We start from the raw sequence: 19,015 nt of genomic DNA on the forward strand, positions 1-19,015 counted from the left end.
GAGTGAATGGGGGAGTGAGGATGATGATGGTTAACATGGATGTGAATGGATGATGATGATGAAGAGTAAGTCAAGTCAGAATGAGTCTGAATTTGGGACTGAAAAGGGGGTGCGGCTACATGTTTTGGCTAATAACGTGGGCGTGGTAGCGCGAAACGGCGAAAAAAGTAATGCGGTAAGTGGGGCGGTCGTCCCGCACGTTTTCATATATACATTGCGACTAACGAGTAAACCGTGTGGGAGGAGAAGCGTTTTGCGCGGTACGTGCGGCCAAAAGGGGCGGAGTTTAGCTGTTTTTTGCTAATAACGTCGCCATGGTAACGCGTAACGGCGAGAAACTTCCGAGCACACGATTCCCGACCAGGCCGCACGTTTTGATGTATATATTGTTGCGGTAGTGTAAACCGTGCGGCCTGTACGGACGGACGAACTTTTGTGGCGACATGGATATCTGTATTAATAAATCTGGCGGATCTCAACAAGTGTGCCCTTGCCATTAACATGGCAGGCACACTTAATTAGGACAGGAGGGAGAGGGGAAGAAATTGCATGAGTGAGACAGTGGGTTGGGAGGTGGGTGGGTTAAGTCTTTTAAGATATTATGTGGGTAGGAGATGGTGCTGTGGCTATTTTGGCTGACTATTCAAGCATGCAGTCACAGGATGTGTCTCAGTTAATGCTGCCTCCCCGTTCCTAAGAAAATATACCAGACTCCATGGCTTTAATCTAAAGCTGTCTGAGCGGAGCAGAGAAACTGTGCAGACACACCAATGAACTCAAATATTACCGTTGATTACGGCAATGAAAATTACACTTTACCATTACACAGTGTTATTAAATAATTTGTCAGCAGAGGAAAAAAAGAGTGATTTATTTATTTCAGGTTTGTTATTTAGACTTGCAGCACAACTGTCGGACAAAGTCTCTCTCACAAAGAACGCACATATACACTCTCCTAAAGTAACACCAATGCCCTCCATTCCTAAAATTAAACTCCTGAACACACCTCTTACTTAAAACACCCTTACATTTAGCCGGGTTGGCAATTTCATTACAAACATGGATGAAAAGATTGCAATATAGCCTTTTGGCTGGATCTGAACTATATCATTAGCAGTGTGTTCTTGGGGTGAAACAGTTAATTGAACTAATCGCTAATTAACAATGTATCGTGAGATACGGCAATTTTCACATTTTTGTGCAACACCATTGTATGAGAAAGTACAAAATAATGCTCAATGTAGTTGACTATACAAATTTGAATTTAGCTATTAGAATATTTTCATGTTGACTCGATATATAAAAAATGTCATGTTTTAACACGCTTCTCCATTATTCGATTAAGTAATTATTCTAAAAAGTAATCGGTAGAATAATCGCTTAGAAATCGATAGTTGCAGCAGTGTGTTCTCACCGTATGGGGTCTTCTGCCTCATCCTTTTCATACTGATCCCGCAGCGTCCTGGCCAGGAAGAAGATTACTCCAGAGGCCACCAGCAAGAAGCCGGCAACAGAGGCGATGGCGATGCCAACCACCAGAGGCTCTGATACGTACTCCTCACAGTGCTCTCCTCTGTACCACCAGTTCTCTCCGACGCGGCACCTAGAACCACAAAGGACACCTGTCAGAACAACACACACACTGAACCAAAGAGATAAACAGAGATAACCGCCGTCTGCACAGTGATTAATCCCACTTTGTACCCTTCTCTGTCCCAGCTCTGGTAGATACCGGCTACGCTCCTCCAAGTGGCTTCTTTTTAACCACTTGAACTCTAGCGTCCTTATATTTGTGGGATATTTGCTGAAAATATCAGATCTACAAGCTCATTGCGATGCGTTGAGAGCTTGCAGATCAGCTATTTTCGGGGAAGAGAAGTACAGAGCCGACCCCGGCCAGCTACATATTATTTTACTTATAAGTATAGAGGGTTTAAGTGGTTAATATACCCCAGGTTTTGACAGTTTGACAATTACATCCACTGATGCGTAAGGGCATCATAAAGGATGTGATGATGGAGGCATGTGATTAGTTTGAGTCTGAGAAGCCATGGTGATTTAATAGCAGTTTTTCTGTTTAATAGTGGATTTCATTTTTATATAATGGTGCATAATTATGTTGTATTTAATACATTTCTGTGATTTGGGTTGTGATTTTATACAGCTGCTGAAATAAAATAATGTAGCTCTTTAATATGGTGATAAAATTTCCATTTAAAAGAGCAAAGTGCCAGATGGTTAGAAATAGAGCAACGGAAAGGTCATGGATTTGACCCCACCTATTCTAGATTCTGCCGTACCTCCTCACTCTCATGCAAATAAGGGCGAATTCCTGCAGTATTATTTTACCTACAGTATACTACATCTATCTGAGTTGCCCTGGATGAGAGCCTCTGCTAAATGCATGAAAAGGTAAAGTTCATGTTGTGTAAATGTTTATTTCCTGTATCCATGGAGAGTGTTAACTCCTTTGAGTTGGACAATGTGAGGTAAACAACCCATGCAGCAGCATCTGGCCGTGCCTGTTTGTTTTAATGTCGTGGTGGGTGTGAAGCAGAGGTCCAACGCTCATCTTGGAACACTATATTGTTTGTGCGTCTGTTCACAATCACACTGCTTACAAAGCATGCCACATCAGATAGCCTGAGGAAAACCGTAATAACTGTATTCTGTCGCCGATACGCTCCATTGACACACAAGCACACATTCACCAACGCGCATATGGGAAAACATTCTGAAAAATATCCAGACAAGCACATGAATTCACACGTGCACTCCCACACACACCAGATCCAAGTCAAAGTCTGTTTGGAGATCAGTTTTAGCATTTGTTTAACTTCATTGAAGTATACCACAAAATAATGCTGTTGTGTCACATGGTACAAATACAATGAGTACCACAACATTCCCATAAACTTTCTAGTCATTTACACTATATTGTGACCCTCAATTCTCCTGCCAATGTTAATCCCAAGCCCTTTGATACTCAAGGCAGGTTAAACAATAATTATTTTCAAATGCTGTTTGAACATTTATGCATGCACACGCACAAACACACACTCAGTACCCATGAAACCAACCTGCAGATGGCTCCCTGACCAGGGATGATGTCACACTTGCCATCATTCTGGCAGAAGTCAGTCTTCAGCTCACAGATGCTCTGACAAGGCAGGCCTTCCACGCTGAAGTAGCCGGCATTACACACACACTCTGCCTCACCTGTCCACCTGTTCGGCTTACACTTTGCATACTCATTACATGCCTGGAACTTGCAGGGGTCTGCCTGGTCACCTGTAAATGGGAGTTGAGACCATGAAAGATTTAATTACAACTGTTTTGTTGTTGTTTTTTAAATTATCAACCTGATTTTGTTAAGTAATGATTGCAAATTGCAACGCAGTTATACTGCATGTTTTAATAGACAAATACAATCATTGATCCCATCTGTCTATGAATAACATGAGGATTATAAATAGGCCGATGTAATCTCTATTGCCCACAGCATTCCACTGGTGACAAAAACATCACACCCAGCGTGAAGTAAGTTGCCTTTGATGAGTTTTTTTTCTTTGAGTTATAGAGGAACAATGTTGAATCCCTTTGCCCTCATTTCAATAGACTGCTCAACAGCGCCACTTGAAGCAAATCACACCCAGGTGTTGAAGTAAGCGGTGCAAGTATAACAGTGGGGCCAATGTCATAGCTGACAGGGTACCCAGAAGCAGACACTGAGACAGAGAAGTCTATAGCGTGCATCGTGTGTCGTGCGTGCGAGCTGTCTGTTTGTGCACACGCGTGTGCGTGCGCGTGCATCATGCGTGTTCGTTCGCGCTTTGCTTCCCATGTGTGTGTGCGCATTTATTATCATTTAAGTGACGCACACGCGCAGTGCCGGCCAGTGTGTGCAGGCGTTCCTTTGTAAGTGCCGCGTGTGAGTGCCATGCTGCGCCGTCCTGTTTGTGTTGTAATCAGTAGCAGGTTTGTGTTGCAATCAGTTGCAACTGTACACACATACATACATACGCACACAGAGTCACTTGTTGAAGCGACTGGCGCCATTTAAAAATACAGACATACTGTACAGACAGACAGATTTACATGCGCGCGCACACACATCATTAGTACTTACATGGTGGAATTCAGCATTATGATTTAGCAGTGACTAGTTTAGACAGATTATGACGTACAGTATAATTGTAAGCACCACGATGATTCATTGACATTATTACACAGCTTTGCTGAATACTCCATTCTGATTGGTCAATCAAGGCATTCTACAGGCTGTTATTTCCTGACAGTGGACTGCTGTCCTCAATAACAGACTGGTGCTCTGTATACATTGCTATGGATGTGGGAGCATATAAGGTGATAACTGATTTTGTTCACAAGCAGCCATGTAATAAGCGGCCAGATATGTCCATCCTGCACACTAGTGTGTCTCGTGTGAGGTGAGAACAATAAATGTACGAGGATCCTTTTTATATATCCTTAACTGTATTTTCTTTATTCTTCTTTTTTTTTGGGGGGGGGGGCAAAAAATATTATTTTAGAGATCATACACATGCCCCCCCCCTGTGCACTCCTCAGAGCCATCTGGGCAGTCATCACTCATCAGCTGTAATAGCAATTCCCCATCCGCCGGGGATCAGAAAATACTCCCTTTCCCCCCTTTCCCCTTGTTACTCCGAGAGTATAAGGTTACATTTATACACTAAATGAACACTGGGGATTTACTGTGTATGTTATGCACACATTTTAACACCAGAACTGCCTGAGAATGCTCATTGTCTGGACCAAAGGATAGTTGATGATTTGTGTTACCTTGGCTGCTGTCCAAGAACCCCTGATTATCTAGGCCCAGTCTCTGTGACCATGGCATTTACACAGTTCTACTGAGAAGTTTCCCAAAGGAATTAAACACCTGCTTTCCCAGGCCCAATCAACTACTCACTGCACTATTGGTTCACCATGTAATATTGTGAGATTACACAGACACCCTCAACTGATGTTTTCATAAAGCCTGATTGATACTTCAATACGCATCGTGAGGTTAGATCGGCTGTTTTTGGCGTGGGACACCCATGTACGACGGAGAATAAATCAGGCATAAGTGATCTCTTGTTCGCACCACTTCGTATAAACACTGTACAGATGTGTTTGCGTCACACCACAACACCACAACGGAGAACCCGCACCTGACTCCACATCCAGCGAGTACTTATCGATGGCCAGATTCATGGTCTGGTAGGCTGTGTTGCAGAAATCCTCCAGGATCAGATAGACAGCCGTATTGACACCGCGAGGCACAGGCTTGTCAAACTTCATCCGGCTGTTAACCACAATGCTCCCGTTCCTGAAGTTGAGAATTTCCAGGTTCTGGAAGTTACTCAGATTGGACTGCAAGTAGGGGACAAGCTGTGGGAGGACGGAAATATGTCAAAAAGAGTTGTCCAAAACTCAACCGGTAAAAACTAGGCAGGGTGGCCTGATTGTTAAGAGTGAGCATCCCATACTGCAACGGTTCCAGAACCGCCAAGTGTCCTTGTGCAAGACACTGAACAACTAGATGCTCACTCATTGCAAGATGGTAACTCACCATTGTAAATAACTACATTAATATACTGTATTTCTCTGCTAAACAAATACTAGGAATAATGCCAAGCAAAAAAGGTAATAAGACTATAGTTTACCAGCTCTATGAAGCGTTGCTCCAAGGCCTTGTATTCAGCTGAACTCTTATTGAAAAGGTCGTCTGAGAACATCATGTTGGTCACCCTCAGACTGAAGAACACCATCAGAGCTCGTCCAGGGTTCACAGGCAATGCGATGCTGGCCTGGTCTGTGCCGTGTACCACACCAGCAGGAAACCCACTGCTTCCTTCCTCTGTGTGGTTCGTTAGCCCAAAGCCGTAGTGAATCACGTCATACCCCAAGTCTCCCTCTGTGACATCAGCCAAGTCGACTTCAGGAGTCTGCACCTAGAACACAGAACAACAGAGCGTTACCAAACATGCAACTGCAGTGTTACAGTTTGTTTCGAAGTGCAAATATGTCATTTTGTGGTCTCGCATTGTGTTTTATTGTGTCAATCTACCTCCACAGCGATAGAGACCTCCATGACTGGCGGCCCGTAGCCCGCAGGTACAATGTCAGACACTCGAGTGAAGGGTGACTCCCTCTCTGGAGACAGAACAGTTGGTTTGGCGGAGCCTGGAAAATCTGTAGCCACCGGTGCCGGCACAATCCCGTCGACCAAGAAAATCTCATCCTCTGTGAGGTCCTCGGTTGAGATCCCTGGAGCTTCTGGTGCCTGTTCCTCCACAACCAGCGAGTCAAGGGCAACATCTTCCTTCATCGCTTCCTCTTCCTTCTCTATTGCTTCCTCTACAACATCTTCCTCTTCCTCATGTTCAGAAGGTTGAGGGTAAGCCAGCACCGCGCCCTCAAGCTGCTCTACCACCTCATCTGTGTCTTCCTCTCCAGTGGTCTCTGTCTCAAGTTCTGCCGGGACCTCGTCCACATCTACAACAACCTCACCTGCCTCCTCCATGGGCACTGGTTCTACTTCTACTGCAGGCTCTGCAATGACCTCTTCCTCTATGTAGTCCTGCTCGAGGATGACATCTTCCTCTGCATCAGGTTCGTCATCTTCTGTTGTGATTGTCAAGGGCAGGTCCTCCAGTTCCTCTGGCACCGACCCAGATGCCTCGATTGCCGGAGACGGCTCAGGAGGCGCGGTGTCCCCTGGCTGCACAGGGGAGGTAGGCTCAGCTGGGAGCTCCTCTGCAACGGGGCTCTGCACAGTTTCCTCCAGCATCAGGCTCTCCTCCTCAATGCCTAGAATTAGAAAGACAAAATGTCAGACATGGGAAATTATGTTAGGTTAATATTCACACGGTAGCCATTTTGCTCTTTTTTATATAGTCAGGGGGTGGGTATAACTTCCCTCCCCACCCACTCACCTCCGAGTACGGCGTAAGAACAAACTGGCCGCCATCTAACATCAACACTTACTATCAGACTGGGGGGCAGCGGTGGTCAGTACAGGAGCAGGGGCCTCGGTTGCGCTTTCCTCCAGAACTATGACATCATTCACTCCCGCCGCCACCACCTCGACCTCAGACATTTCAGACAGGGGTTCATCCATGGTCACATCGCTAGCCTCCACTTCCAGAACCTCTGCTGTCTCATCAGGCAGAGTGTTACTACCCTGCATCACAAACACAGTTTAGCATCCAGTTCCTGCTGGCATCACTCCACAGTAAATGGGCCAACATCTACACCAAAGGAGAAGTTCCCCCCTCTTTGTCATTATTCACACTATTCTCAAATGGATACATTAAACAAAATACAAAAAACACAGCTGAATCTGAAAAGGTCCAGATTCCATAATGATCACGGGGCAGTATGGCCAAGGTGCTTCTGTGGCACAGTAGCAGCGTGCTGCTCTTGCCAGTAAATCAATTACTGACGGGGAGCTTTCCCCCAATCTATATAATGGCTCCATTTAATCACTTAGGAGCTGAGCTGTAAAGTGAAATAGCAGACCCAGAACGGGCCCAGAATGTCTGATTACTGTCATACAGCGCGCTCAGCCCCTTGAGACTGTACAAATAAAGATGTGAAAGGATCTAGACAAATTATGGTGTCCAGTATGCTGAAATTGTTATTTTTGATCTCTCACCACACACACATTATGCTGTCTCCCTTCTTGGCTCACCACATTGTGGTGCTTACTCTAACCCTGACCCCAGAATAGCAGTGGATTATTATAGCAAGAGCCAAACTAATCCTCAAAAGTTTTCCTCATCCCCTACCTGCTCTGGTAAGGTGTGGATAATGTATTTCGAGCAATTACTATTTACAAAGTCGTTGTAAATCTTTTTCCACAGAGGAAAGTGAAATGTGTGGGGTTGATCCATTTGTTGAGTTCAGTTGATCCATATGGACCATGACATAAATGGAGAATCTTATGACAGATGGCTAACATGTGTATATTGTATTGTAAATTAGGCTTAAGACTCACTGTGGCTTCGTTGATGGAGTGCACAGTTTCACGAAACTCTGGAGCTGCGAAGCAACAAAACAATGCAAAAAGTCAGCACAAAGATATACTGCAGATACACCAAAGGCAGACACTCCAACCAATACTGCAGATACATCAAAGGCAGATACTCTAACCAAACCAGTCCAACAAATCCCGTTATCAGTGGCTACAGTATTGTCTCATTCCATCAGCTTTATCATCAGCTAAACACAGGCCCCCTTCTCTGTGGCTATAGCGCTGACAGTTGTCGTGCTGACTGTGCATTTACCTAAGTGGAACCCCAGCAATCAGCACTCAGTCCTGGCCCAAATATCATCCTCTGAGGGCCAAAACTATTACTGTATTACCACCAAAGCTGCTGCTTGTAGCCAAGCAGTGCCTGTAAGTCCCCAGGCGGACGTGCCAGGAAGCCATATGAGAATGTTTTTAACCGTCCTATCACATGTCCCGACCTATAACTAATGTCAGTGTCACATGCCATCCATCTTCAGAGTGGCTGCTAACACAGTAAACTAATGACACTTGCTCTCTCAAAAACACGGTCAGAGAATAAATCCCGCAGATGGAGGAAATGGTATAGTCATTATCATCGCCTCCACTTTGTTCCATTTGCAGCAGAAGGGCCCATGCCAGAAGTGAGAGCTAGCTAACCTACTTAATGCCTGGCTAAAATGAATGGAGCAGTGATTTAGATCTCACAGGGAGATTTTGTGCAAAAGAGAGTGACAGAAAGCAAGGGAAAAAATGAGTGACAGAGGTACCCTCTCATGGTTATCATAGATGTGAGTGAAAAACAAACTAAAATATAAACTGCCAGGCAAAGGCAATGGACTGAATACAGTACAAATAGCAAAAGTCCCTCATGGCTGAATTCAATTAGACAGACCATTTAGTGATGAGGGCTTTACTGTGCACACTGAAAAAATACACACTTCCTGTAACTGATGACTGGTTCACTGTTATTTGTTCACTTTTGAGCTTTAGCTCTATTACAATTATGCCAGTCCTTGCATTTGGAAAAAGTGCATATGAAAAAGAAACAGATGACAATGCTAAAAGTCTGGACTGTTTTATCAAGTGGTTTAGTGTGTGTAGTGTGATGTAATGCCAGCACCAGATCTGACATTTATTGTTACAGTATGTTGTGCTGTCTGTGTCACCGTTTGGAGGGGGGGGACTTACCACCCACCACTGGCCTGGTAGGTGTGTTGATCTCTGGGAACAAAGAGATTGAATATCATAAGCTTTTGTTTGCTACAGAGCTTTGTTGATCAGAGTCCCCCACGGGTCTATACTAGGCCCCCTAATTCTTTCCCTCCAAACCCATGACCAAATATCTTCAAAAATAGCTAATCTACAGGTCACAATGTGTTGCAGTTGTTGTGACCTTGTAGATCTGCTATATTCGCAGATTATTCACCCCCAGAATAGGGACACTAGGGTTCATGTGGTGGAAAATTCCATTAGAAATCTGTGGTGTAGGTAACTTTGTGGTTGGCCTACAGAAACACAACACCCCTGTAGAACTCTATTCTCATACCGCTCTCTAGTGCGTCATTGTGCAGAGCTTCGGTGACGTAGTTCCGGACTTCGCTGACGGTATAGACCACTGTGGGGCGCTCCTGCACCTCACGGTAGGAGTTCTCCACCCGGTTAGACTGCAGGGTCAAGTAGTCAAGCTGCTCAGCGCTCACCCCACCTCCATCCACCAGCATTGTGACTGCATAGTCCACCACCACACCATCCAGTCTGGACAAAGGACAGCACACACACATATACACATTCAAAATTGCATTGCAGTCTATTTTTCCCACTTAGAATAGATAGATTCATCATATGTTTAAATGTTATCATTTTATCATATCGTATTGTAGGGTTATGCACATTGTAATTGAGTATAACTAGACCGATGCCTGTTGGCCACCTGCCATGTCGGGAACGATGCAATTTGGGAATGCATGCCCCACCCGGTTATGCAACACCCGTTGTACCCTTTCCACTTTCTACTATTTCTACTATTCATAGTACCCGATGTCGATCGGTCGGCCAGTTCTCGAGATATGTTGGTGACACACTCACACACACATACATACATATTTCACGCATTTACAGTAGGCTGTCTATTGTCTACCCTCAGAAAAACATTCTTGAATTGCTTCGCATTGTATCTATGCAACGTTCAACTGCTTTACTTTAGACGGACGGTGCACCAGTTGGTCCAGCTTTACATTTCGGCTACTGTATTCAAAAAATGTGACTGGATGTATGTCTCTTGGAGGCCAGAGTCGTTTTCTTCGAGGATGAAAATTGTTCAAGCATTACTTTGATTTAGCGTCCAACCTGTTAAAAGAGTTGTAGAGCGCTCGCACATGACTGATGGCTCGACTGATTTACTCCTGCTTGGAACGCACAGTGTGATTATGGTCCAAAATGGCAGAGTCAGCAGAGTGATCAATATCATAATAATAAACATAGAAATCCCACAAGAGACTCCAGACCTTGGAAAAAAACATCTATCAGCCTTCATTTGACTATTGGGAGCCCTCCACTCTGACCTAGTTTGTTGGGTCCTGGCGCAGGGCTGAGCACGTGTTGGCCTATAATCGGCCCTATTTAGGAGCAGATCCCGTTTTTCCCCGTTAGCCACACACACATACTGTATATAAACACGCACGCATAGCCTACATGCAGCTGCCCCTGCTGTGCCCTGGGATCCATGCTCAGCAAGGAAGGCAGCCCTCCAGCCTCATCATGGCCACATACAGATACATATATATTTTTTTACAACTGTGTAAGTGTGTATGTGTGACACACACTTATCTAACAGGAAAATAAAATAATCACACTCTAGCCTCGATGCAAAAATATGGGCAACGTTTTGTCTTCAACAGGGCAAATAATGAATTATAAACAAGATGAGACAAAATAGTACAAAATCCTCTCTGAGCTTAACCGCTTGAAATTGGTTAAGCGGTCAACGTGGCATCCCTATTTTGGGCATGTCATTATAGGTGAAAAAAATTAGAAAATTCCATTTGTACAATATGTACTATTTTCGCAATTTGTTGTTCAATGAAGTATAGGGCTTAAGCAAAACCATAGTGACTATAGACAGAGATCCCCCCCCACCCTTTTTCACTCAGCCTTCCTTCACATCTATCCACTTTATCCTTTTTTCTTTCGCCATTTCCCCCATTCTTTCTGTTTATCTCTGTCCATCTCTCCCTCCTTCACCTTTTCTCCATCTCTCTTCCGGGGGCTTATTGATGGGGGCACAAAGCCCTGGTAATCGTCTCTATGGGAGAGCAGCTGCTTGCTGGGTCCAATCAGCCCTGATCTCACTTATCAGGTGAGCGACCGTTAAGACGCGCCACCCTTGACACACCTTCACATGTGCTCACGCACGTCTTCACACGTGCTCACAGGTAAACAAAGCGCACACACACACACACACGCGCACACACACACACACACACACACACACACACACACACACACACACACACACACACACACACACACACACACACACACACACACACACACACACACACACACACACACACACACACACACACACACGTCAGACAGCGTCTGCATGTGCTCGTGGTTTGACCACTCACCTTTGAGAATCCTTTTGAGGCCTGCAAGAAACACAGAGATACTCTTTCAGTGAGTTGCATCTATCTACCACGCTACATGCCGTCATTTGTTTAACCACTTAAACCCTATACGTGGTTGACTGGAGTCCCTCAGGGACTTTTTTGTTTTTTCCATGTGACTTTTTTGTTTTCACTCTTCATCAAATATCTTCACTGAAATTAGCAGATCTACGAGCCCACAACGACGGGTTGCGACTTCGTAGGCTTGTAGATCTGCTATTTTCAGCGAGAGTTTTCCCACAAATACGGATGCTGGGGTTCAAGTGGTTCAATTGCTGTAAATGAAGTGCGGTTGCTTTGCAATGCAAGGACCCGTGTTGGAGAGAAGAAACTGACCTGAAGTCCAGCACAGCAACATTCTTAAAGCCAGGCAGTCCCTCTAGAGCATCATCAATCTGTTAACAAACAATAAAAGAAATACACATCAGACTCAAGCCTGATTTATACTTAAGGGGGAATGAAACCCTACGCTGATTTTGTAGTTTGTTTTCCAATTTAGGTAAAAAATTAAGCAGATTAAAACCATGGCAAGCTAGTAAGCAATGCAGCTGCAGCTAATTATTTATATATATTTTTCCAATTAATTGCATGTGCGGTCCAAAAAGTGGTTGATTTGTGGGACAAATTTTTCTTTTTGTGAATATCACAAAAAATAATATATTTTTGGGAATATCATAAGCCTTTGTTTGCTACAGAGCATATTTTCTTAACCATACCCTACATACTTTGTTGACTGGAGTCCCCCAGGGGTCTATACTAGGTGCCCTTCTTTGTCCCCTCTACATCAAACACCAAATATCTTTGAAAATAGCTGATCTACAAGCTCACAAGTGCACTTTTTATGCAGGGTTCACACCACTGTTTTCATTTCGGAAACTTTGTTTTGAAAGGTGCTATATAAATAAAGTTATTATTATCATTGTTATATTATTATAATTGCAGCCTGCTATGTTTTTACCCAGCTGCAGTTTTTTAACCTGAACCGGAAAAGAAACTACGGTTTTGAGCTTGCAGATCTTTTATTTTTCCTACTTTTGAGTGACAGTGTCAGCCCCCTAAATGCAAATAGCAGATCTACAAGCTTTGGTGTGTCACAATGCCCAACCAAGTATGCTGTAAAACTGGCATTTAATAAGCACTGACACAGAACTCCACGACCAATGTTGAAGCTTATATCTACTGATATTTAGAACAAAATTAGCAGCTTGGCAAAAATGGAAGCAATTGTTGAAAACAGATGAAAGGATTTGTGTTTCTCGTTTGGTGCCTTTTACAACTTCTGCCTTCTTGGAAAAATATTGCAAGGCATATTGTCCTGCTGACTTACTGACCCAATTTATGATCCAAGGTGCATAAAGACAAGGCCCACTGGGGCCCCTACATCCTGCTGGCTTATCCAGCTCTCCTCTTTCCCTACTGTAGACCTACTTCTTATCTACTCTGAGTCTACAGTTCCCATCCTCCCCTACACTCCCCTTCCTACGTTTTTCCACTGTACGAGAAAGAAAGTTGTAAATCGCCGCTGTCGGGCAGAAAACGTTCATCACCATATTTCATCTTTTTATGTTTTGTCGTAAATTAATGGCCTATTTTATACTTTGTCGTTTGACAGTGTCACTCAAAAGCAGCAAAAATAGTCAATCTACACGCTAAAAATGTGTCGCAATGTGATGGCTCAAGGTGGAAGACAGCTACTTATAACATTGCTAGTCTTTTAAAACACTAGGAACTGTGCCCAAATACCTGTCAAACTACTTCTCTAGAGTGAGAGATGCCCATGGACACAACACCAGAGGGAGCTCCGCTGACCTTGTTTCCCTTAAATTAAGTGCAAACATGAGGAAAAATGCATTCTACTATACTGCCACCAAAATGTGGAATGCCACAAAACTTGTCCATTCCCCATCCAAATTGTAAGCTGACCTAAAAACACGATTGTCCTCAAAATATAATTTTATCCCCTACTAGCTTGCTAGAGATGCAAACTAACTCACTCAGCTCGTGAGCTCCACGGAAGTGGCATCCTCTGCCTCCCCCGCCCCCCACCCCACTTTTCGCGGACTGCCCATTACTCCGACTACGTGGCTTCCACGTGCAGTTAGGGTTAGTAATGGGGCAAGTCGGAGCAACGGGCCGCCGGAATAATGCGCTGTCTGTTGCTGCTATGTAATGTATTGTATGTCATGATGATGAATTGAGTATAATGGACCACAATGGAAAGAAGCCCACCGGGGCTTATTGTGTCCTCCTTTTAGCATAGTCTATTTTATTTTATTTGTTTCAATCAATCAACATTTGAAAATGACATGCCCAAAATCAGGACACCAGGTTGAGAGTGGTCAAGTTTTTCTCTGTGCATCATACATATTTAACCAATGACACAAAGAGCTTGTGACCAAAAAGCTACACTAACTACTCATTTCTTGAAAAGCAAGCGTTTTGGATTTTGCCCGACAGTGACGATATGCAACAATAAAACTGATAAATAATGTCCTTGAGTCGCGCGTGTGTGTGTGTGTTAAAAAGAACCAGATCTCATACAGACTAGAAACCAGGTCAGAGCTTTAGACTAAAGCACTTATTCCTTCCAACATTGTAAATACACTTGACACAGACCCACAGAGGTACCGTACCTCTTCTGCACGTCATGAATCATTTAAACATATGTTTTACACCGCCACATGACAGCGTTGCTTGCCGACAAGCACTGATTTACAAAAAGTGATTTACAAGAACTGATTTAAATCATATTTAGAACTGATTTACAAGCTAACAACAACGCGTTGTTAGCTTGTAAATCAGCTCTTGTCGGCAAGCAACACCATCGTGGGAGGGAATATAAATTAAGTTTAAGACTACAGGGAGGCATTGCATGGGGGGAGGGGGAGAGAGAGAGAGAGAGAGGACGCGCAAACCATAACAATAACAGAATAGAGACTAACCTTTTCAGTTAACTGTCTGTCGAGGGTCTGGTACTGGAGGCTGGTAGGATCTCTGAGCTGCTCGCTGTATCTCTCCCCAGTGAGCAGGATGCTCAGCTCCACCACCTGTTCCAGCACAGGAGGCGTGGGAGGCTCCATGGCAATGTCGTTGTCCACCTACACGCCGAGGGAGGATATGTTCATAATTCATGAATTCATTCAACCTTTACTTAAACCTCGAGGTTGCTAAGAGGTTACCACAGAACGGCATTTGTGGAAAGAAATAGCTTTTAAATACAGTAAAGTTGAGGCAACTTAATGTTATCTGTACTGTGTGTGTGTGTGTGTGTGTGTGTGTGTGTGTGTGTGTGTGTGTGTGTGTGTGTGTGTGTGTGTGTGTGTGTGTGTGTGTGTGTGTGTGTGTGTGTGTGTGTGTGTGTGTGGTATTCATATACCACTGCTTCTCAAAGTGGGGCCCCCTTGGTGTCCTTGACAGGGTTCCAGGGGATCCCCAGCAAAATGAGGAACAGTTTGAATTGGCCCTATTTTATATTTCTGCAATGCTAAAATGCTAAAATCTTGGGTTCGCTGGCACTAAATATTTTCAGATCAGGGTCTGCGGCCAGCTATACTGTACATATTTTGGGGTCCTTGACACGTTTGAGAACCACTGTCAAATACTACATTTATATCAAACTCATGTTTTGCTTCTTTTGTGTGTTGTTTGTATGTGTGCATGTTTGCCTGAGTTTGTACTCACTGAACTGGCATCGATGACAACAGGCACCACCTCCACCTCTGGGACAGCAGCTGCTGCCTCCACCTCTGCTGCTGTGTCTGCCTCCTCGCCAGCATCACTAACGGCTTCTGCTGTGGCTGGAGTGTCAGGCGGAGAGAGAGAGAGTAGATGGTCATAATGTGGAGGAGGCAGAAGCCAGGACAAAACTTTGGCTGCTATTCCTATACCGCTCATTAACATGGATTTAGTGGTGTAACAGTTAATCAAACTAATCGTTTTCATTGATTATTGACAAAAAGATTTTTATAAAATGAATGATTTTCAAAAATAGTGAAAATGGCAGATCTACAAGCTCACTATGTGTTATATTGTGACTTTTGCGTGACACTGTTGAACGGCGAAGTATAAAATAAGGCTTAAGTGGTTAAATAGAAGAATCAGACTATATACGATGGAGTCGATTATAAAAAAAAAGATTATATATTTTTTGTACCTATGCACTAAACCCATGAGCTAAACTACAAAAGTTTTTTTTTTTTACGTGCTTCTTGATTATTTAATGAATCGAAAAAGTAATCAATAGAATAATTGCTAATAAATAGTTGCTATTAGACGTCAGAGACACTGACCTTCCTCGAATGCCTCGGCCTCTTCAGGGTCCTCCGGGGACGGAGTGCTGTGGAAGGGCAACAGGGTGTTCTTAGTCAGCTCAATGAATAACTTAATGAGGTGAGAAGCAAAGGGAATTTACGTATAATGGTGCTGTATAAATAGGGGATCTAGGTACACCTAGTCTAGTAGGTACACGTTGTAGCTCAAAAGCGGACAAAGGAAAGAGATGAGAACGGAATGGGACGAAGCAACTGAAAGAGTGAGAGATTTGTGTCATTTATATGAACAGGAATAGAGAGAGGCGAGCACACTTAAAGAATAGTTCACAGTTTGCGTGTATCGGGTGCACGGTTCTGGCAGAAATAGTATCTTAGAAAAGATCACCAGCACTCACTTTGATCCTTTTAGGGTTTCTTGTTCATTTCAGTCATAAGCCCCAGCAGCAGATCATAAACGTTTCGGCCTGCAGGCCTTCCTCAGCGTGAATCGGCGTTTCACTGCTGGTGGGGATTATGACTGAAATAAAGAAGAAATCCTAAAAAGGAGCAAACTGAGTGCTAGTGATCTTTTCTATGATACTAATTCACATGAACAGGTCAGTTTGAATAGCCTTGACAAACTTACGCACCTGCACATGGGCTGCTCGAAGGACGTGGGGGGCTCACTACCAGTGCTGGAGGACATCATGGTGAGAGAACATAGAGCAGGCATTGGGGGATAATGTCACATGGTTACATAACACACAGGCACCAGCTATCGTGATTGAGATAATGATTTAAAACTGAGGAAAGGCGGTTGTTGTTTACCTTTTTAACGCTTGCAATGCCATTCTCTGAAAAATAAAAAGAAGTGGATGAAGCCAAGAGCCATTCAAGCTGCATGTAAAATATATACTGTATGTTGTTAAAGTCAGTGTTACTCTCACATCCATCCACTTACAGTGTCAATGAGAGCCTGGTGCTCCTGTGATTGGCTGAAGTAGTTGCCAATATCGTGCACCTTAACTGCGCCGTCCTGGCATTGGCTCATCCAGCGTTGATACTCCTCCTGCTCTGGAAGGCGGTCCCAGAAGATTTTGAAAGCCTCCCATACAGTCTCCTGGCACACTGGTCAAAACACAAGACCAGGAAGAGGCACAGTCAATTAACTGAAAATTAGACTTGTACTGTAGCCCTCTACATTAATGTTTCTCAGGGGACGTTTTCCATTATGGAGAGGAACAGTCACGGAAACAGCATTCCCTCCATGAGATGTTAAATCTCTGGTGGTGACTCTTGTGGGCACAGTAGTTCATTAATAAGATAAATGCATATACCAAATATCCTTAAATGATGCCTCCAATCTAAGGCAGATTTGGGGAACACCACTTCAGAGGAAGGTGATGACCAAATCCACCTCCGTGCCAAGTGCGTGACCTGACTCTCTTGGACGAGTCGCCCTATTACTCACTATGCCAAAGCCAGATAATCTGCACAATCTGTACCAATCAACATTGGTACCGACTCCCGAGGCCTGACTGACATATTAGTGGCCACTATGTCAGCCAAATCTATTGTACATAAGAGAGTAAATAATTTAACCCTCACAGATCTTGCACTTGCGTCTATTCTTGCAGACTTCAAAGTTTGATCTCAACAAATCAAAGATCAAAGCTCACAGACTCCAAGATCCAAAGATTTCCAAGTCTCTTCTGACTCTGAGCTCTAAGTCTTTCTCCATCTACCTCTCGCTCCAGCCTGTATGAAAACCATATGAAGATACTAGATTACTAGACCTCCAGGTGCCTGGACCGCTACACCAGCTGTCCAAGCCGTCATGTAGCATTCTTGTCATTGGACTATACATGCCCTGCACACTTTTTGCATTGAATTAATTAAAGGACAGTGTAGAGTAGCAGGCCTATGGCCCAAAGATTTCCGGTGAGATCCACCGGACTGGCAGGAAAAATGAATGAACAACTTTCACCAGTACCCACCGCTGGGTGACTGCTCATAAGTCCGACATCCCACTACTCCGACTACGTGGCTTCCGCGTGTGGTTAGGGTTAGGGATAGGGTTAGTAATGTTGGAACAATGACATGTCGGAACAATGACATGTAACCCCACCGCTGAAGTGTCCTTGAGCAAGGCACCTAACCAGGGCAGGGCGTTGCTGACAAACAACAATGCTGGATAAACCCTGTATACGTAAATTAAGGTTAATGGGAAAGGCAGGGAATTGTATTAATCATGACTGCTGTGTTTTCATTGGGCGGTGGAAGGTGTAGGGAGAGTGACATGGGCTGGGACAAGAAAGGACATTGGAATAAAATCTATTGTATTCTATATTTTATGGGATTTATTTTACCGTTAATCTCATTGTCTGCTATCCGGTGTTGTTCTTTCACCCTTAATCTGAACCTGGAGGCAACTGGGTGGCCTGGCCATTGATCAACGTAAACATATCTAGTTGACTCACCATCATAAATGTTCATGGTAGTACCATGTCTGCTTACCTCTGAGGTGGAAGTAGTTCAGATGGTTTGCGGCAACTTGCGGAGCGCTCTCCTGTGAACACAGTTTGACTCCACTCGGGAACAGGATGTTTCGCTTGCGACGAGAGATCACCCCATGGCCCTCATGAGGGACCATGGGGTCAGACAGTTGGACAATGTGCGGATACGCCTGAAGTGATACTCCAGTGGTCCCGTTAGGTTTCTCTGTTCTTTGCAGGTCTGTGTAACCCATGGCAGAGCCTTCAAATGCTGCACCTGTGGTAGAGCACAATTAGACCACTGCCTTGCACTAAATGTGAATATGAGTATACAGGCTTATTGATTTAGCAAATGATACATACCTGTCCTTATATCCAAAAATATGAGGGCAAAACCGAACACAGCAGCGTAAAAAGAACATTTCCACCGTATGTTGGACATCTTAGATCCTTGATAAGTTGTAAATCCAGACAAAATGGTCCAGAGAAAAGGGTCACGTCGACGGGAACTTCCTCTCAAGTCATGTATAACAGAGGAGTTCTACAGGTGCATCAAAGTAG

At 44.0% G+C, this 19,015-nt stretch overlaps 1 protein-coding gene across 1 annotated transcript in view; it reads right to left on the reverse strand.

The window, feature by feature from the left end:
• The window catches only part of impg2a (interphotoreceptor matrix proteoglycan 2a), a gene marked incomplete at its 5' end in the record, with an annotated part of 23,950 nt that extends 5,242 nt beyond the window's left edge, over nt 1-18,708 (reverse strand). The window contains 16 exons of the mRNA XM_084084189.1: nt 1,415-1,603; nt 3,081-3,291; nt 5,196-5,415; nt 5,691-5,978; nt 6,095-6,837; nt 7,015-7,210; nt 8,027-8,070; nt 9,230-9,262; nt 9,588-9,796; nt 11,671-11,691; nt 12,046-12,104; nt 14,652-14,807; nt 15,391-15,506; nt 15,999-16,089; nt 16,921-17,087; nt 18,477-18,708. Of these exons, the coding sequence (XP_083940315.1) occupies nt 1,415-1,603; nt 3,081-3,291; nt 5,196-5,415; nt 5,691-5,978; nt 6,095-6,837; nt 7,015-7,210; nt 8,027-8,070; nt 9,230-9,262; nt 9,588-9,796; nt 11,671-11,691; nt 12,046-12,104; nt 14,652-14,807; nt 15,391-15,506; nt 15,999-16,089; nt 16,921-17,087; nt 18,477-18,708 (2,975 nt within the window). The remainder of the gene's footprint in view (nt 1-1,414; nt 1,604-3,080; nt 3,292-5,195; nt 5,416-5,690; nt 5,979-6,094; nt 6,838-7,014; nt 7,211-8,026; nt 8,071-9,229; nt 9,263-9,587; nt 9,797-11,670; nt 11,692-12,045; nt 12,105-14,651; nt 14,808-15,390; nt 15,507-15,998; nt 16,090-16,920; nt 17,088-18,476) is intronic.
• Between the last annotated feature and the right edge of the window lie 307 nt (nt 18,709-19,015).

The sequence above is a fragment of the Gymnoscopelus microlampas genome (genome assembly GCF_963454915.1).
Source record: "Gymnoscopelus microlampas genome assembly, chromosome: 17".
Lineage (NCBI taxonomy): Eukaryota > Metazoa > Chordata > Actinopteri > Myctophiformes > Myctophidae > Gymnoscopelus > Gymnoscopelus microlampas.